Here is a 14,842-nt window from a genome sequence, read left to right on the forward strand (position 1 = left end):
CGCTGTCGTCAAGACGACGTCGACAAGATCGAAGAAAGAAGGGAGATGGATATGTACTCGGACGAATTCGAAAGTCACTCGGAAGACGAAGGAGTCGAACAATCGCCAAAAGACAACGAATCTCACCATTCGAGCGGCCGTCACAGCCTCTCGCGTTCGTTCGACGCTCTCTCGGCCAATTCTCTCACCGCCAACCCGTCGACGCCGTCGACACCGGAAGCGCGACGTCGAAAGCGACGTCGCAACTCAACAAAGCCGTCGACGAGAGCGGGAAAAGTGAAGAAGGCCCCCAAAAATCCTCCTCATCCGCCAACGGATCTGAGTAAGAAGAAACAGATCGTTTTAGTGCTAAAACGAAGTATTTCTGTACCCCAAAGGCGCCATATCGGAGCGCAGTAAGTCAATCGTCGTCGTTGCGGCTGCGGCTGCGGCGATGGCAAAACGAAGCGGGGGCGTGGTCAGTGGTACGCACGAAACGCGAGTGCGTATTGCACCCGATTCGCCGCTCGATCGCGTCCTACGCGTCAAAGACGAAAAGATACGACGCATAACGAACGATCTCGCCGTCGTCGAACGTCAATTGGAGGAAATTCGACAGGAGAATCGTCTATTGAAGCGACTTCATCATCGGCATTCGAAAGCGTTGGAGAAATTCGAGAATGCCGAAGCGGATTTGCCGCAAATTTTGGCGCGACACAGCGCCGAAATGGAGGCGGTGCGAAAGCGATTGAAAAAGACGCAGGAGGCTCATATGAATGCGGAGCGAATTTCGAAGGAGCGGAATGAGGAGATTTGGAAATTGAGAATGGCTGTCAATGAAGTGACGAAATTGTCTGGAGATAAGCATCTATTGGAACGCGACAGATTGAGATCTTATTTGGAGAAGAGTGCAAAGACGTTGGACGAGCAGACGAAAAAGGGAAAGGTGAGAAAAAAGATCAAAGTTTTCTAATATTTCTCTATTGAACGTTCTTTTATTCAGGATCTCGAAAAGAAGATTGAAGTGCAGGAGAAGGCGCATTATCGCGAAGTGCGCGACTGGAAGATCAAATATCGATCGATGCAACAGGAGGCGAAAGAGTGGAAAGAGAAATACGACGAAGTTCACCTACGTCTGAGAGTAAGCCTAGAATAAGAAGAAGTCAATCGTTTTGAGACGAGCGTTTAGGAGAAAGAAAAGGAGCTTGAGATTATGAACATCTATAGCAAGAGAATTGCAAAGAATTTGCCAAAGACTCTACCTTCGATACTAGGGTCATGTGACAAGTGTACAATGACGACTGACGTGGCAGCGACGATGGAGAAAGAAGAAGAGAAGGTTGATTCCATCGTTTCTCCTGTTCCATCGATCGCCGATAGCGTTACCATTGGAACGCCAAGCGTCGTTTCTCTGAATCCTCCTCCACGAGCGCCGTCGCAACCGCGTCCGCGCAATATGCCGCGAAAGAATTCGCCGGTGCCGAGTTCTGAGGAGGAGAATCAGAATCCACTTCGAAGTGCCGTCTCTATCAAGGCCGAAGCCGCCGTGGGTCCCGACTTGTCTACTTTCAAGCCAGAGAAGTCGTCCTATTCCTCACTAGGAAGTGGGGAAGAAAGCAAATCAAAATCAAGTCTTGAAGACTCCTCGCAAAAAGATTCGCTTTTGGCGAAACTGAAGGCCATTGATGAGCGCAAGGATCGTGAGGAGACTAGTAGAACAGAGTCAGTCTTCATAACAAGTCCGCCTAAGAATCCCACGGTGCCACCAAAGGCTCCAGCAGAAGATACAAAGAAAGACTTACTGCTTGCGAGACTACGTGAAATCGATAAGCAGGAGAATCAAGATGAAGTTCCTAATAAGAAGGAAGAGGAAATAAGCAAAGCAGACAGAGTCAGTTTTCTTCTTGGTGAATCCAACAAGAACGTTTCCCTTTCCAAAGCGAACCAGGTCAATCAGCTCCTTGGTCTCGACTCAGACAAAGTCTCAACGACCACCACAAAAGCAGATAAACTTAATCAGATGCTTGGCGGCGGCGGCGGCGGCGGAGAGACGACAAGCGTCAAAGGCAAAGACGAAGACGCCGTTTCGAATGTCAGTAAGACGAGCAGCAGTCGCTCGACGTGGAAAGTAGAGAACATGCACAGCGGTCGACCGGCACATTCCACAGGCGACAACTACTACGGCGGAAGCGGAACGAATATTCAAAGGAAAGGGAGTAGTGGGATAGAGAGGAGACACAAACCGCCTCTCAGTGGTGGACTGGCGAAGCTTGAGAAGCGTGATGATGATGATGATGACGAGGCTGATGAACCGGCCCTCGGTCAAGGTCGGCGAAGACCGCGACGACAGTTGTCTGGAAATCGCCAAGGAAGTGACTTTGATGTGAAGAATGACGGGGTTCGACAGACTACGTCGTTTCCATGGGACGTCGAGAAGAAGAAGAAGAATGAGCAGCCGCCGATCTTCAATGATGACGATGACATAGAAGAGTTGGAGTTGTAAGAGTCTATATGGAAAGCTAATGATTATTTTGACTTTGCATTTACGAGACTGTTCTCACCGTTTTATAGGTCTTTTTTTTCAGTAGACACATTGTAAGGTGAAACTAAGTCCCACTTGTATGAAGAAAAGATGACAATGCATTTAGTATTCTTACATTTCAACTGTCTTTGTTACCAGGTCTAGCCTCGGCTTTTATGCACGACCATAGATAACTAAAAGCTGAAGAGAAGCTTGCATAGGCTTGCCTGCAACATAGAATCCAAAAGAAACCGCTGACGTCACCTAGGAAGAGGACAATGTCAAGAGCCCGATTTCTCACTTACACCCATACCAGGCTTTCCAGCTGGAAAAGCAATAATCGAGCTCATGGGATCAAGATCCAGTGTAGGCACGTTCCAAAGAACCTCAGACCGATACCAGAACATGAGAAAAATGTACACCATAGCCTTAGTATAAAAATCAATACCAATTGTCATTTTTTATTCTGCTCTCTCACCGAAAGAACGTATGCAACAAGAGTGATAATCCAGCTCTGTTTTATAGCACTCACACTCCCGTCTATGATTACCATTTCAGTCAATATATGCATACATATACGTATGTACCAAAATTTTTCAATTCTTCCAAAGCAGCGGTGAGTTTTCTATTTGTCTTTATAAATTCAGCGTAGCGTTCCTGCAATGAGAGGAATGTACCAATATTTCGTTTCTGCTGCTCGTCGCGTCTGACTTGGCCATTGATTCCGTCTTTTTCTCTTCTCAAACGAGTCACTTCGGCCTGGAGGTGTCGTCTTTTCTCGTTACGACTTCCCCACCAAGCGCTGAGCTGTTTGTACAGTCGTGCGGGCCGTTTTTGCGAGACTCAACGCGGCTTTACCCTTTCAAATGCAATTTGTGATATAGCCCGAGCTGTTTCGGTTCCGAATACGACGGCAAAGAGAAGAAAGGCGTGGAAGTTCATCGTGCGCACGTCTGCGCCCTGGGTCTGCGCGCAATTTTAGCTACAGCACGCTAAAGTGAAAAAAAAACTTGGCGCACAAAAATGCCGCGCAAACGGAAAGAAAAGGCAAGAAACTCTCGCGAAAAAAATCCCGAGATTTAACAAATGTGCTCTGCAGTCGGACGAGGGCACTTCGGCGAAGAGAACAAAGCAAGAAGACGAAGAGGTTGGGCGTGCAAGTCTCCAGCAACAGCAGAGATGCGAATTTGTCATTAATTAAGGAGTGCAAAGTGGAATCTGGTGAGAAGAGTAAAGGCTCGCATATCGGGAATGAGAGCAAAACGGCTGACGGACGGTACACTCTTTTAATTTAATTAATTAATTAATTAATTAATTAATTAAAACACTTAGTTCGTCGAATTTGAAATTGGTTTCTTGGAATATAAATGGGTTGAAAGCTTGGTTGAAGGCAAGTAAAGTGTTGCTGAATACTGGGTTACATAGATTGATTGTATGTAGAAAAAAGGGCAAGAATATGTTGAGCAGGAAGATCCGGACGTCTTCTGTGTTCAGGAGATCAAGTGTGACAAAAACAGCATACCTCCTGTAAATGTCACCACCAGACAGCTCCTTTGCTGATGAGTGTTGGTTATAGGAGGCTAAAATCAAAGGCTATCACGCCTATTGGTATTCAGCGGAAAAGAAGGGTTATTCTGGCACTGGGTCAGTCTAGAAGACATCACGTCTTTTGAGATTGTGAGAACTCCTTTAGAGTCTTTTCCAAGGAGAAACCCTTGAATGTGAAATATGGGATGGGTACGTTGTAGATGCACCTTTTATCCAAGTAGACTAGACGCTTCTTTTCAGACAAACAGGAGCACAACACAGAAGGAAGAGTACTTACTCTCGAGTATGAAAAATACTACTTGGTAGCACTGTGTAAGAAAATTAACGTAGGTCAGTACAGTACATCATAAGAATTCCTTGTACATAGACGTGCCCAATTCTGGAAGGGGTCTTACTAGGTAATATCTAGAGAAGAAATTTTATGCTAGATCATCATGTGATATTGAACAGACTCGACTATCGTCAGACATGGGACAAGGATCTAAGAGACTACATCAAGACCCTAGACGAAAAAAAGCCGGTCGTCGTTTGCGGTGATCTCAACGTCGCGCACAAAGAAATAGGTCAAAATATTTTTTTAATTAAAAATTCAAAAATATCGCGTCTTAGATCTTGCCAACCCCAAGGGAAACAAGAAGACAGCCGGATTTACTAAGGAAGAGCGAGAGGGCTTCACGGCTTTATTAGATGAAGGCTTCACTGATTCGTTCCGTCATCTCTATCCTGATCAGACTGGCGCCTATACGTTCTGGTCATCAATGAAGAACGCGCGGGGAAAGAACGTGGGATGGTAAGAGCACTTCTCGCGTGGGGCGACGACTGATCGATTGTTCCCTAGGCGACTTGACTATTTCGTCATTTCAAAACGATGGGAATCGTCTCTCTGCGATCACGTCATTCGTTCTGACGTCATGGGAAGTGATCACTGTCCAATAGTCCTCTACGTCGCTATTTAGACAATAATTCACCTGTGCGTGTGCGAGCGTGTGGCAAAATATGCGTGTGTGATCTCTCCATGAAAAAACAACCCCCTCTCTCTCTATGATCAACTCTAACTCAAAACCCTTCGCGTCGGCATTCCTCAGCCTATTACCTCATGGCACTGCTGTCCTGCAAATCAAGTTCCCCCTCCCCTAACACAAACACACACAGCAGCCTCAAAACAAAACGGAAAGCTAGTCCGTGGTGTGTCACGCGCCTAACCTAAGACTCTTGACGCGCCACCCAGTCAAGGTCATGACAGTGGGCGCGATAGAGATGCCCATCGTGCTCTACCCTGAGAGGCGATCCGCATTCGACTCCTTCTGGCCAATTCAGGGTGACGTTGACATTCGGATAGAAGTCGCGCCCTTCTTCTCCCGACCAGTCGAAATCGATGATGCGAACCTGGACGTCGTCGCTTTCCTCTTGCACGGAGACGAGCACATTCGCAGAGCGAAAATCTCCATGAACGAGACGCGTTTCGCTCTCGCTCCCGTGCAGCACGTCGAGCGCCTCCTTCATCTTTTCTTTGATCTTCTTTGCCTGGGCAGCGGACAGGTTGAAGCGAAGGGCATGATCCAAACAGATATAACCCTCCAATTTCTCCATCATGACTACCCAGAGAGAGAAGTATAATGGCAAGTGGACGCTTTCGTACAACTTGGGCGCCATCCCCTTTTCTGCGCAGCGCTTATGCGCCTTCTGGCCGTATTGGCACGTCGAAAACTTGACAATGCGAGTCTCTGATCCGTCCTTGCTAAAGAAAAATTGAGTAATCAAATATTTATAAAACAAAGAGTAGAAATCGACACTCACGTGCTCAGAGTCGCTTCAAAGACGTCTCCCTTCACGTGTCGAGTGAAGCGAAGATTACCGGAACTGTCCAGAAGCTTTGCTATGCAATCGCAAGGCAGAACGCGATCCGAATCGAATCTCATGCATTTGGCCCCTTTTTGCCAAAACTCATTCAGCTCCTCGACGCCGCGTTTAAGTCGCAGCAGGAACAAGGCGCACTCTTTCTCGTGACCAGGAGTGAACTCGGCTTGGGCTAGTCGGCAACGGTGAATGACGTTTTCTCCCATTCGAATGGCAGCGTGCAATTTGGCAGACTTGCCCTTCATTTCTAATAGGAATACAGGGTAAGCCCTTGATGCCGGATCAGAGTGTTTGTGTTTCTCGTCCGTCTTTAGCAAGAGACGAAGCAGATAGAGCAGTAGTTGAACAAGGGGATCCCCGGAGCCTTTAGGAAGCTTGTCTTCTCTAGTGAGAAGAACCCTCGTGTAATCGGTCCCTCTGCTGAGGACTACCCCGTCCGGAAACTGATGACCAAAAGAGTCATCGGGTTTGCCGTCATCCTTCTTCTCGAACCAGTCTTCTTTTGCCCATTTTTTCATAGGAAACTGTTCTCCCAGTACTTCCGAGAGGATTTCATTAATGATCGGGGTCATACATTCCTCCTCTTTCTTTCTAACAAACTGGGGGCAGTCGGACAACTCGGCATAAATCAGCTTCAGGACAGGACCTTTCATCGTCTCCCAATCAACGTCTTCAACGCCTTTAACGCTCCCGACTGACCAGAATGGGTGGAACAGTGCTGGCAGTGTCAGGTCGAGCTTTGAATACTTCGCATACGTTCTGTTGCAGTCGTATGAATCTCCAGCAGCAGTTGAGGCACTATTGGCCTAAGGTAGGAAAAGCAAGAAAATATAATCCTGATCTAGAACAGCTTTCACATAAACTTACCAACACACTTATTTTCATTTCCTGCAGCTGTTGCGTAGCGCTATCAATAGTAATTTTTCCATCTATAATAACATTAATGTGAAAGACGGACCTCACATATGATAACAACAATGCATGTCTTCCTCTTACCAGTAAAGTCAAGCGGACGTGTTTGACTACACAATTTCGTAAACTCGCCCTCGTACTCCATTTGAAATGTGACATTGCAGTGGTATCGACCAGTTTTCAGTGAAGGATCTTGCAAAACCGACAAATGATTTCGTCGTAACTTAGACTGCTCCACGTGACACTCCTTCCTCTTCTCGATATCGTTCTTTGGCAAATAGCTGACACGCCAGTCGAACGATGGGTCCCAGCCTTCACCCGTGAAATTGCATTGGAGTTCGGTAGAAGATTGAGGGGCAGGGTCGTAGACGCGCGGCGTCGTTGCAACTTCTAAAGAGAGACAGAAAGCGAGAAAATCAATGGCATCGTGACAGTGCGTCCAGCGTCAAAACATACTGCGTGCGGCCATTATTCGTGCTGCCATTATTCGCGTCACGTGAGAAAATAGCTGTCGATAATTCGGAGATCTACACGGAAATTCTTCGTTAGTTCCAGCTTCAGCTAACTCGAGCTGCAAGGGATGAGTGCGTAGAGGACAACGTGAAAGGAATTCGCCTAGAGCTGCTTTCGCGTGGACGGCGAGAGGCCTGGATTTCACACTTTCGCACACGTGCTGGGCCCCCTCTCTCCAAATTGCTGCCTTTCGCCGATTTCGCTCTTTTAGTAAGGCTAATCGAACGAGATCAGCGCGTGCTATATGCCTTCGGGTCGTAACAAAAGCGCGCAGCGGTAAATCAAAGGAAATCCACCGTTTGAAGACGCAAACAATGTCCAATCCTTACCGGTGGAGGCGAACAGCCCCTGTTCAACCGTCTCGAACGCCGGAGAAGATAGATTCAACAAGAAGAGCAAGCGGCGGCGAGCGACTCGGAGCGAGCGATCTATTCGAACGCTTTGTGTAGCGCACTTTACTCGTCAAACAGGTTCTGGCCAGGGTTCTGGCAGAGATACTAGCGACAGCGCGCTAAAGTAAAAAGTCGTCGGCACAAAAATGCCGCGCAAACGGAAAGAAAAGGCAGAAAGCTCTTGCGGAAAAATAAGGAAATTTACAGATGTGCTCTGCAGTCGGACGAGGGCACCTCGGAGAAGAGATCGAAGCGAGTCGTGCACTAGCTACAGCAACAGACAGGCGAATTTGTAAATAAGGAAAAGATTCGCATGGAAGGCGAGCAAAACGGCTGACGGACGGCACGCTTAATAAAATAAATCATTTAATTAAGAAAAATTTCTGCTTTCAGTTCGTGGAATTCAAAATCGATTTCTTGGAATATAAGTGGGTTGAAGGAAAATAAAGTGATGCCGTTGAATATTGGTTACGTTCTGGTCATCAATGAAGAACGCGCGGGAAAAGAACGTGGGATGGTAAGAGGCGGACGTAGAGGACTATGGGACAGTGATCACTTCCCATAGTCCTCTACGTCGCTATTTAGACAATAATTCAAAAAATGCGCACGGCCTCCTCTCTCTCTATGATCGAACTCCCGAAACCCTTCGCGTTGGCATTCCTCAGCCTATTACCTCATGGCACTGCTGTCCTGCAAATCAAGTTCCCCCTTCCCCTAACACAAACACACACGGCAGCCTCAAAACAAAACGGATAGCTAGTCCGTGGTGTCACGCGCTCAACCTAAGACTCTTGACGCGCCACCCAGTCAAGGTCATGACAGTGGGCGCGATAGAGATGCCAGTCGTGCTCGACTTTGAGAGGCGATCCGCATTTGACTCCTTCTGGCCAATTCAGGGTGACGTTGACATTTGGATAGAAGGCGCGTCCTTCTTCTCCCGACCAGTCGAAATCGATGATGCGAACCTGGACGTCGTCGCTTCCCTCTTGCATGGAGACGAGCACATTCGCAGAGCGAAAATCTCCATGAGCGAGACGCGTTTCGCTCCCGCTCCCGTGCAGCACGACTAGCGCCTCCTTCATCTTTTCCTTGATCTTCTTTGCCTGAGGAGCGGACAGGTTGCTGCGAAGGGCATGATCCAAACACATGTAACCATCCAATTTCTCCATCATGACTACCCAGAGAGAGCAGAATAATGGCAAGTGGACACTTTCGTACAACTTGGGCGCCATCCCCTTTTCTGCGCAGCGCTCTTGCGCCTTGTCGCCGTATTGGTGCGTCGAAAACTTGACAATGCGAGTCTCTGATCCGTCCTTGCTAAACAAAAATCGAGTAATCAAATATTTATAAAACAAAGAGTAGAAATTGACACTCACGTGCTCAGAGTCGCTTCAAAGACGTCTCTCTTCACGTGTCGAGTGAAGTGAAGATTACCGGAACTGTCCAGAAGCTTTGCTATGCAATCGCACGGCAGAACACGATCCGAATCGAATCTCATGCATTTGGCCCCGTTTTGCCAAAACTCATTCAGCTCCTTGATGCCGCGTTTAAGTCGCAGCAGGAACATGGCGCACTCCTTCTCGTGACCAGGAGTGAACTCGGCTTGGGCTAGTAGGCAATGGTGAATGACTTTTCCCCCCATTCGAATGGCAGCGTGCAATTTGGCAGACTTGCCCCTCATTTCTAATAGGAATACAGGGTAAGCCCTTGATGCCGCCGGATCAGAGTCTGTCTGTTTCTCGTCCGTCGTTTTCAAGAGACGAAGCAGATAGAGCAGTAGTTGAACAAGGGAATCCCCGGAGCCTTCAGGAACCTTGTCTTCTCTAATGAGAAGAACCCTCGTGTGATGGGTCCCGCTGCTGAGGACTACGCCGTCCGGACGCTCATGAGCAAAACAGTCCTCGGCTTCGGCTTCTTTGTCGTCCCATTTTTTCATAGGAAACTGTTCTCCCAGCACTTCCGAGAGGATTTCATTAATGATCGGGGTCATACATTCCTTCTTTTTCCTTGTAACAAACTTGGGGCAGTCGGACAACTCGGCATAAATCAGCTTTAGGGCAGGACCTTTCATCGCCTCCCAATCAACGCCTTTATCACTTCCCACTGACCAGAATGGGTGGCACAGTGCTGGCGTTGTCAGGTCGAGCTTTGAATACTTCGCATACGTTCTGTTGCATTCGTATGGATCTCTAGCAAGAACTGAGGCACTACTTGTCTAAGGTAGGAAAAGTAAGAAACTGTAATCCTGATCTAGAAGAGCTTTCACATAAACTTACCAACACATTTAGCTCCAGCTGATTCATATGAAGAGTAGTTTTTTCATCTATAATAACATTAATGTGAAAGACGGACCTCACATATGATAACAACAATGCACGTCTTCCTCTTACCAGTAAAGTCAAGCGGACGTGTTTGACTACACAATTTCGTAATCTCGCCCTCGTACTCCATTTGAAATGCGACATTGCAGTGGTATCGACCAGTTTTCAGTTGAGGATCTTCCAAAATCGACAAATGATTTTGTCGTAACTTAAACAGATCCACATCCCACTCCTTCTTCTCCTCGTTTGGCGAATACTTGGCATGCCAGTCGAACGATGGGTCCCAGCCTTCGCCCATGAAATTGCATTGGAGTTCGGTAGAAGATAGAGGAACAGGGCCGTAGATGCGCGGCGTCGTTGCAACGTCTAAAGTGAGAGAGAAAGTGAGAAAATCAATGGCGTCGTGACAGTGCGTCCAGCGTCAAAACATACCGCGTGTGGCCATTATTCGCGTCACGTGAGAAAATAGCTGTCGATACTCGGAGATCTACACGGAAATTCTTCGTTAGTTCCAGATTAGCGCGTGATATATGCCTTCGGGTCGTAACAAAAAGCGTGCAGCGGTAAATCGAAGGAAATCCACCGTTTCAAGACGCAAACAATGTCCCATCCTTACCGGTAGAAGCGAACACCTGCTCAACCGTCTTGAACGCCGGAGAAACGTCGAGAAGATAGATTCAACAAGAAGAGCAAGCGGCGGCGAGCGACTCGGAGCGAGCGATTCGAATGCTTTGTGGCGCACTTTACTCGTCAAGCTTCGTCAAGCAGGTTCAGAGATAACAGCCTCTAGCGCGCTAAAGTAAAAAGTTGTCGCACAGAAATGCGACAAAAATGCCGCGCAAAGGCAAAAAGCTCTTGCGGAAAATAGCGAAATTTCTGCAGTCGGACGAGGGCACCTCGGAGAAGAGATCGAAGCGAGTCGTGCACTCCAGCTACAACAGACAGGCGAATTTGTAAATAAGGAAAAAATTCGCATGGAAGGAGAGCAAAACGGCTGACGGACGGCACGCTTAATAAAATAAATTATTTAATTAAGAAAAATTTCTGCTCTCAGTTCGTGGAATTCGAAATTGGTTTGTTGGAATATAAATGGGTTGAAAGCTTGGTTGAAGGCAAGTAAAGTGTTGCTGGCTACTCGGTTACATAGATTGATTGTATGTAAAAAGGGCAAGAATATGTTGAGCAGGAAGATCCGGACGTCTTCTGTGTTCAGGAGATCAAGTGTGACAAAAACAGCATACCTCCTGTAAATGTCATCACCAGACAGCACCTTGCTGATGAGTGTTTGGTTATAGGAGGCTAAAATCAAAGGCTATCACGCCTATTGGTATTCAGCGGAAAAGAAGGGCTATTCTGGCACTGGGTCAGTCTAGAAGACATGACGTCTTTTGAGATTGTGAGAACTCCTTTAGAGTCTTCTACAAGGAGAAACCCTTGAATGTGAAATATGGAATGGGTGCGTTGTAGATGCACCTTTTATCCAAGTAGACTAGACGCTTCTTTTCAGACAAACAGGAGCACAACACAGAAGGAAGAGTACTTACCCTCGAGTATGAAAAATACTACTTGGTAGCACTGTGTAAGAATTAACGTAGGTCAGTACAGTACATCATAAGAATTCCTTGTACATAGACGTGCCCAATTCTGGAAGGGGTCTTACTAGGTAATATCTAGAGAAGAAATTTTATGCTAGATCATCATGTGATATTGAACAGACTCGACTATCGTCAGACATGGGACAAGGATCTAAGAGACTACATCAAGACCCTAGACGAAAAAAAGCCGGTCGTCGTTTGCGGTGATCTCAACGTCGCGCACAAAGAAATAGGTCAAAATATTTTTTAATTAAAAATTCAAAAACATCGCGTCTTAGATCTTGCCAACGCCAAGGGAAACAAGAAGACAGCCGGATTTACTAAGGAAGAGCGAGAGGGCTTCACGGCTTTATTAGATGAAGGCTTCACTGATTCGTTCCGTCATCTCTATCCTGATCAGACTGGCGCCTATACGTTCTGGTCATCAATGAAGAACGCGCGGGGAAAGAACGTGGGATGGTAAGAGCACTTCTCGCGTGGGGCGACTGATCGATTGTTCCCTAGGCGACTCGACTATTTCGTCATTTCAAAACGATGGGAATCGTCTCTCTGCGATCACGTCATTCGTTCTGACGTCATGGGAAGTGATCACTGTCCAATAGTCCTCTACGTCGCTATTTAGACAATAGTCCTGTGCGTGTGCGCGCGTGTGGCAAAAAATGGTGTGTGATCGCTCCATGAAAAAACAACCCCCTCTCTCTATGATCAACCTCCCAAAACCCTTCGCGTCGGCCTATTACCTCATGGCACTGCTGTCCTGCAAATCAAGTTCCCCCTCCCCTAACACAAGCACACACGGCAGCCTCAAAACAAAACGGAAAGCTAGTCCGTGGTGTCACGCGCTCAACCTAAGACTCTTGACGCGCCACCCAGTCAAGATCATGACAGTGAGAGATGCCAGTCGTGCTCGACCTTGAGAGGCGATCCGCATTCGACTCCTTCTGGCCAATTGAGCGTGACGTTGACATTTGGATAGAAGGCGCGCCCTTCTTCTCCCGACCAGTCGAAATCGATGATGCGAACCTGGACGTCGTCGCTTCCCTCTTGCATGGAGACGAGCACATTCGGAGAGCGAAAATCTCCATGAACGAGACGCGTTTCGCTCTCGCTCCCGTGCAGCACGTCGAGCGCCTCCTTCATCTTTTTCTTGATCTTCTGTGTCTGAGCAGTGGACAGGTTGCGGCAAAGGGCATGATCCAAACGGATGTAGCCGTCCAATTTCTCCATCATGACTACCCAGAGAGAGCTGTATAATGGCAAGTGGACGCTGTTGTGGAGCTTCGGCGCCATCCCCTTTTCTGCGCAGCGCTCATGCGCCTCCTGGCCGTATCGGTGCGTCGAAAACTTGACAGTGCGGGTCTCTGATCCGTCCTTACTAAAAAATAATTGAGTTAATTGAGTAAAACAAAGTAGAAATTAACACTTACGTGCTCATTTCAAAGACGTCTCTCTTCACGTGTCGACTGAAGCCAAAACGACCAGAAGTGCCCAGAAGCTCTGCAACGCAATCGCAAGGCAAAATGCGATCCGAGTCGAATTTCATGCATTCCGCCCCGTTTTCCCAAAAGTCATTCAGCTCCTTGACGCCGCGTTGAAGTCGCAGCAGGAACATGGCGCACTCCTTCTCTTGACCAGGAATGAACTCCGTTCGAGCTAGTGGGCAATGGTGAATGACCATCTCGTTATCGTCGTCGAGCATCCGAATGGCAGCGTGCAATTTGGCAGACTTGCCCTTCATTTCTAATAGCAATAGAGGGCAAGCCCTTGATGCCGGATCAGACTGTTTATTGTCCGTCGTTTTCCCCAGCTCACGCATATAGAGCAGTAGTTGAACAAGGGGATCCCCGGCGCTTTCGGGACGTTTGAATTTTTCAATGAGAAGAACCCTCGTGTGAGGAGCCCCGCTGCTGAAGACTACCCCGTTCGGACGCTGATTACCAAAGCAGTCCTTGACCTCCTCGTCGTCACCGAACCGGTTTTCTTCTTCCAACACTTCCGAGAGGATTTCATTAATGATTGGCTGCATGAGCTCCTCTTCTGCACTTTTTTCAACCAATTTGAGGCCGTCGGACAAATCGGCGTAAATCAGCTTTTGAGCAGGACCTTCCATCTTCTCCCAATCAACGTCGTCATTGCTCAGGACTGACCCCGCCGAGAAGAATGCGTGGCACAGTGTTGGCGTTGTCAGGTCGAGCTGTGCATACTCGTCGTACACCTTGACGCATTCTGTGGCCTTTTTCGCACGAGCTGAGAAACTACTTTGCTAAGGTAGGAAACGCAAGAAAAATTGAATCCTGATCTAGAACAGCTTTCACTTAAACTGACCGAATGAGTCTTTGGCTTTCGCTTTGTTTTCTGCAGCTGTCCGGTAACTTCATCAACAGTTGTCAAGGTGGGTTCTAGAAGTAACATCAATGTGAAAGACAGACCTTAGACAACCTCTTACTTGGTAAGACGTAATGCGTTTTTGTTTGACTACACAATTTTGTAGTCTTGCCCTCGTACTCCATTTCAAACGTGACATTGCAGTAGTATTGACCATATTTTAGACGAGGACGTCGACTCAAAAACGACAATGAGTCAACTTGTGAGTCATGCTGATACACATTCCACTTCTCCTCGTTTGGCGAATACTTGACATATTTCTCCTGCCAGTCGAACGATGGGGTCCAGCCTTCACCCATGAATATGCATTCGAGTTTGTCAGAAAATAGAGGGACAGGGCCGTCGATGCGCGGCGTAGTTGCAACTTCTAAAGTGACAAAATTAATTTCGTCGTGATAGTGCGTCAAAACATACCGCGTGCGGCCATTAATCGCGTCACGTGAGAAAATAGCAGTCGATATTCGGAGATCTACACGTTAGTTCCAGCTTCAGCTAACTCGAGCTGCAAGGGAGGAGTGCGTAGAGGACAACGTGAAAGGAATTCGCCTAGAGCTGCTTTCGAAAAGCGCGCAGCGGTAAATCGAAGGAAATCCACCGTTTCAAGACGCAAACAATGTCCCATCCGGCATCCTTACCGGTAGAAGCGAACAGCCACTGTTCAACCGTCTCGAACGCCGGAAAAACGTCGAGAAGAGAGAAGAACAAGCGGCGGCGAGCGAGCGAGCGATCGATCGAGCGATCGAGCGATTCGAATGCTTTGTGTGGCGCACGCTAAGTCCGATTCACATCTATGGTTAAGAGATGGTTAAGGCCCATTCA

General features: G+C 47.6%; 7 protein-coding genes across 8 annotated transcripts; 3 read left to right on the top strand and 4 right to left on the bottom strand.

Annotated features, from left to right (window-relative positions):
* The first annotated feature begins 1 nt into the window (after position 1).
* Positions 2-2,629, top strand: LOC136193099 (lebercilin-like protein). The gene is made up of 4 exons (XM_065981893.1): positions 2-322; positions 378-925; positions 983-1,120; positions 1,169-2,629. The coding sequence occupies exons 1-4, from the start codon at positions 46-48 to the stop codon at positions 2,480-2,482; spliced, it is 2,277 nt and encodes a 758-aa protein (XP_065837965.1). The 5' UTR covers positions 2-45; the 3' UTR covers positions 2,483-2,629.
* On the bottom strand, positions 2,541-3,476 carry LOC136193136 (guided entry of tail-anchored proteins factor 1-like). Its single transcript, XM_065981936.1, has 7 exons — positions 3,359-3,476; positions 3,212-3,307; positions 3,088-3,157; positions 2,979-3,040; positions 2,814-2,928; positions 2,637-2,764; positions 2,541-2,585 (listed from the first exon to the last, which is right to left on the bottom strand). The coding sequence occupies exons 1-6, from the start codon at positions 3,440-3,442 to the stop codon at positions 2,640-2,642; spliced, it is 552 nt and encodes a 183-aa protein (XP_065838008.1). The 5' UTR covers positions 3,443-3,476; the 3' UTR covers positions 2,541-2,585; positions 2,637-2,639.
* A 20-nt stretch (positions 3,477-3,496) lies between these two features.
* Positions 3,497-5,093, top strand: LOC136193124 (exodeoxyribonuclease-like). The gene is made up of 12 exons (XM_065981921.1): positions 3,497-3,547; positions 3,600-3,647; positions 3,703-3,776; positions 3,833-3,890; positions 3,941-4,027; positions 4,077-4,144; positions 4,194-4,237; positions 4,289-4,360; positions 4,416-4,446; positions 4,499-4,611; positions 4,658-4,838; positions 4,887-5,093. Exons 1-12 carry the CDS (start codon positions 3,524-3,526, stop codon positions 5,002-5,004), a joined length of 918 nt encoding a protein of 305 aa, XP_065837993.1. The 5' UTR covers positions 3,497-3,523; the 3' UTR covers positions 5,005-5,093.
* On the bottom strand, positions 5,053-7,784 carry LOC136193104 (uncharacterized). The gene is made up of 6 exons (XM_065981898.1): positions 7,660-7,784; positions 7,274-7,344; positions 6,902-7,207; positions 6,773-6,834; positions 5,846-6,711; positions 5,053-5,786 (listed from the first exon to the last, which is right to left on the bottom strand). The coding sequence occupies exons 2-6, from the start codon at positions 7,299-7,301 to the stop codon at positions 5,252-5,254; spliced, it is 1,797 nt and encodes a 598-aa protein (XP_065837970.1). The 5' UTR covers positions 7,302-7,344; positions 7,660-7,784; the 3' UTR covers positions 5,053-5,251.
* Positions 7,785-8,405: 621 nt separating this feature from the next.
* LOC136193106 (uncharacterized) lies at positions 8,406-10,823 on the bottom strand. Its single transcript, XM_065981902.1, has 6 exons — positions 10,660-10,823; positions 10,476-10,530; positions 10,113-10,409; positions 9,999-10,045; positions 9,099-9,937; positions 8,406-9,039 (listed from the first exon to the last, which is right to left on the bottom strand). Exons 2-6 carry the CDS (start codon positions 10,486-10,488, stop codon positions 8,505-8,507), a joined length of 1,731 nt encoding a protein of 576 aa, XP_065837974.1. The 5' UTR covers positions 10,489-10,530; positions 10,660-10,823; the 3' UTR covers positions 8,406-8,504.
* Positions 10,824-10,874: 51 nt separating this feature from the next.
* On the top strand, positions 10,875-12,504 carry LOC136193089 (exodeoxyribonuclease-like). Its single transcript, XM_065981879.1, has 10 exons — positions 10,875-10,887; positions 11,006-11,155; positions 11,210-11,289; positions 11,339-11,406; positions 11,456-11,499; positions 11,551-11,622; positions 11,676-11,706; positions 11,759-11,871; positions 11,917-12,097; positions 12,143-12,504. Exons 1-10 carry the CDS (start codon positions 10,875-10,877, stop codon positions 12,258-12,260), a joined length of 870 nt encoding a protein of 289 aa, XP_065837951.1. The 3' UTR covers positions 12,261-12,504.
* Positions 12,307-14,785, bottom strand: LOC136193108 (uncharacterized). Of its 2 annotated transcripts, XM_065981905.1 has the most exons (6): positions 14,659-14,785; positions 14,438-14,525; positions 14,085-14,390; positions 13,964-14,037; positions 13,066-13,901; positions 12,307-13,013 (listed from the first exon to the last, which is right to left on the bottom strand). In XM_065981905.1, exons 2-6 carry the CDS (start codon positions 14,448-14,450, stop codon positions 12,518-12,520), a joined length of 1,725 nt encoding a protein of 574 aa, XP_065837977.1. In that variant the 5' UTR covers positions 14,451-14,525; positions 14,659-14,785; the 3' UTR covers positions 12,307-12,517. The 2 variants fall into 2 exon arrangements, with proteins under 2 accessions (XP_065837977.1, XP_065837976.1); XM_065981904.1 differs by lacking the exon at positions 14,659-14,785 and having other exon boundaries at positions 14,438-14,646.
* Between the last annotated feature and the right edge of the window lie 57 nt (positions 14,786-14,842).

This window comes from Oscarella lobularis, chromosome 11 (assembly GCF_947507565.1).
Source record: "Oscarella lobularis chromosome 11, ooOscLobu1.1, whole genome shotgun sequence".
Classification (NCBI taxonomy): domain Eukaryota; kingdom Metazoa; phylum Porifera; class Homoscleromorpha; order Homosclerophorida; family Oscarellidae; genus Oscarella; species Oscarella lobularis.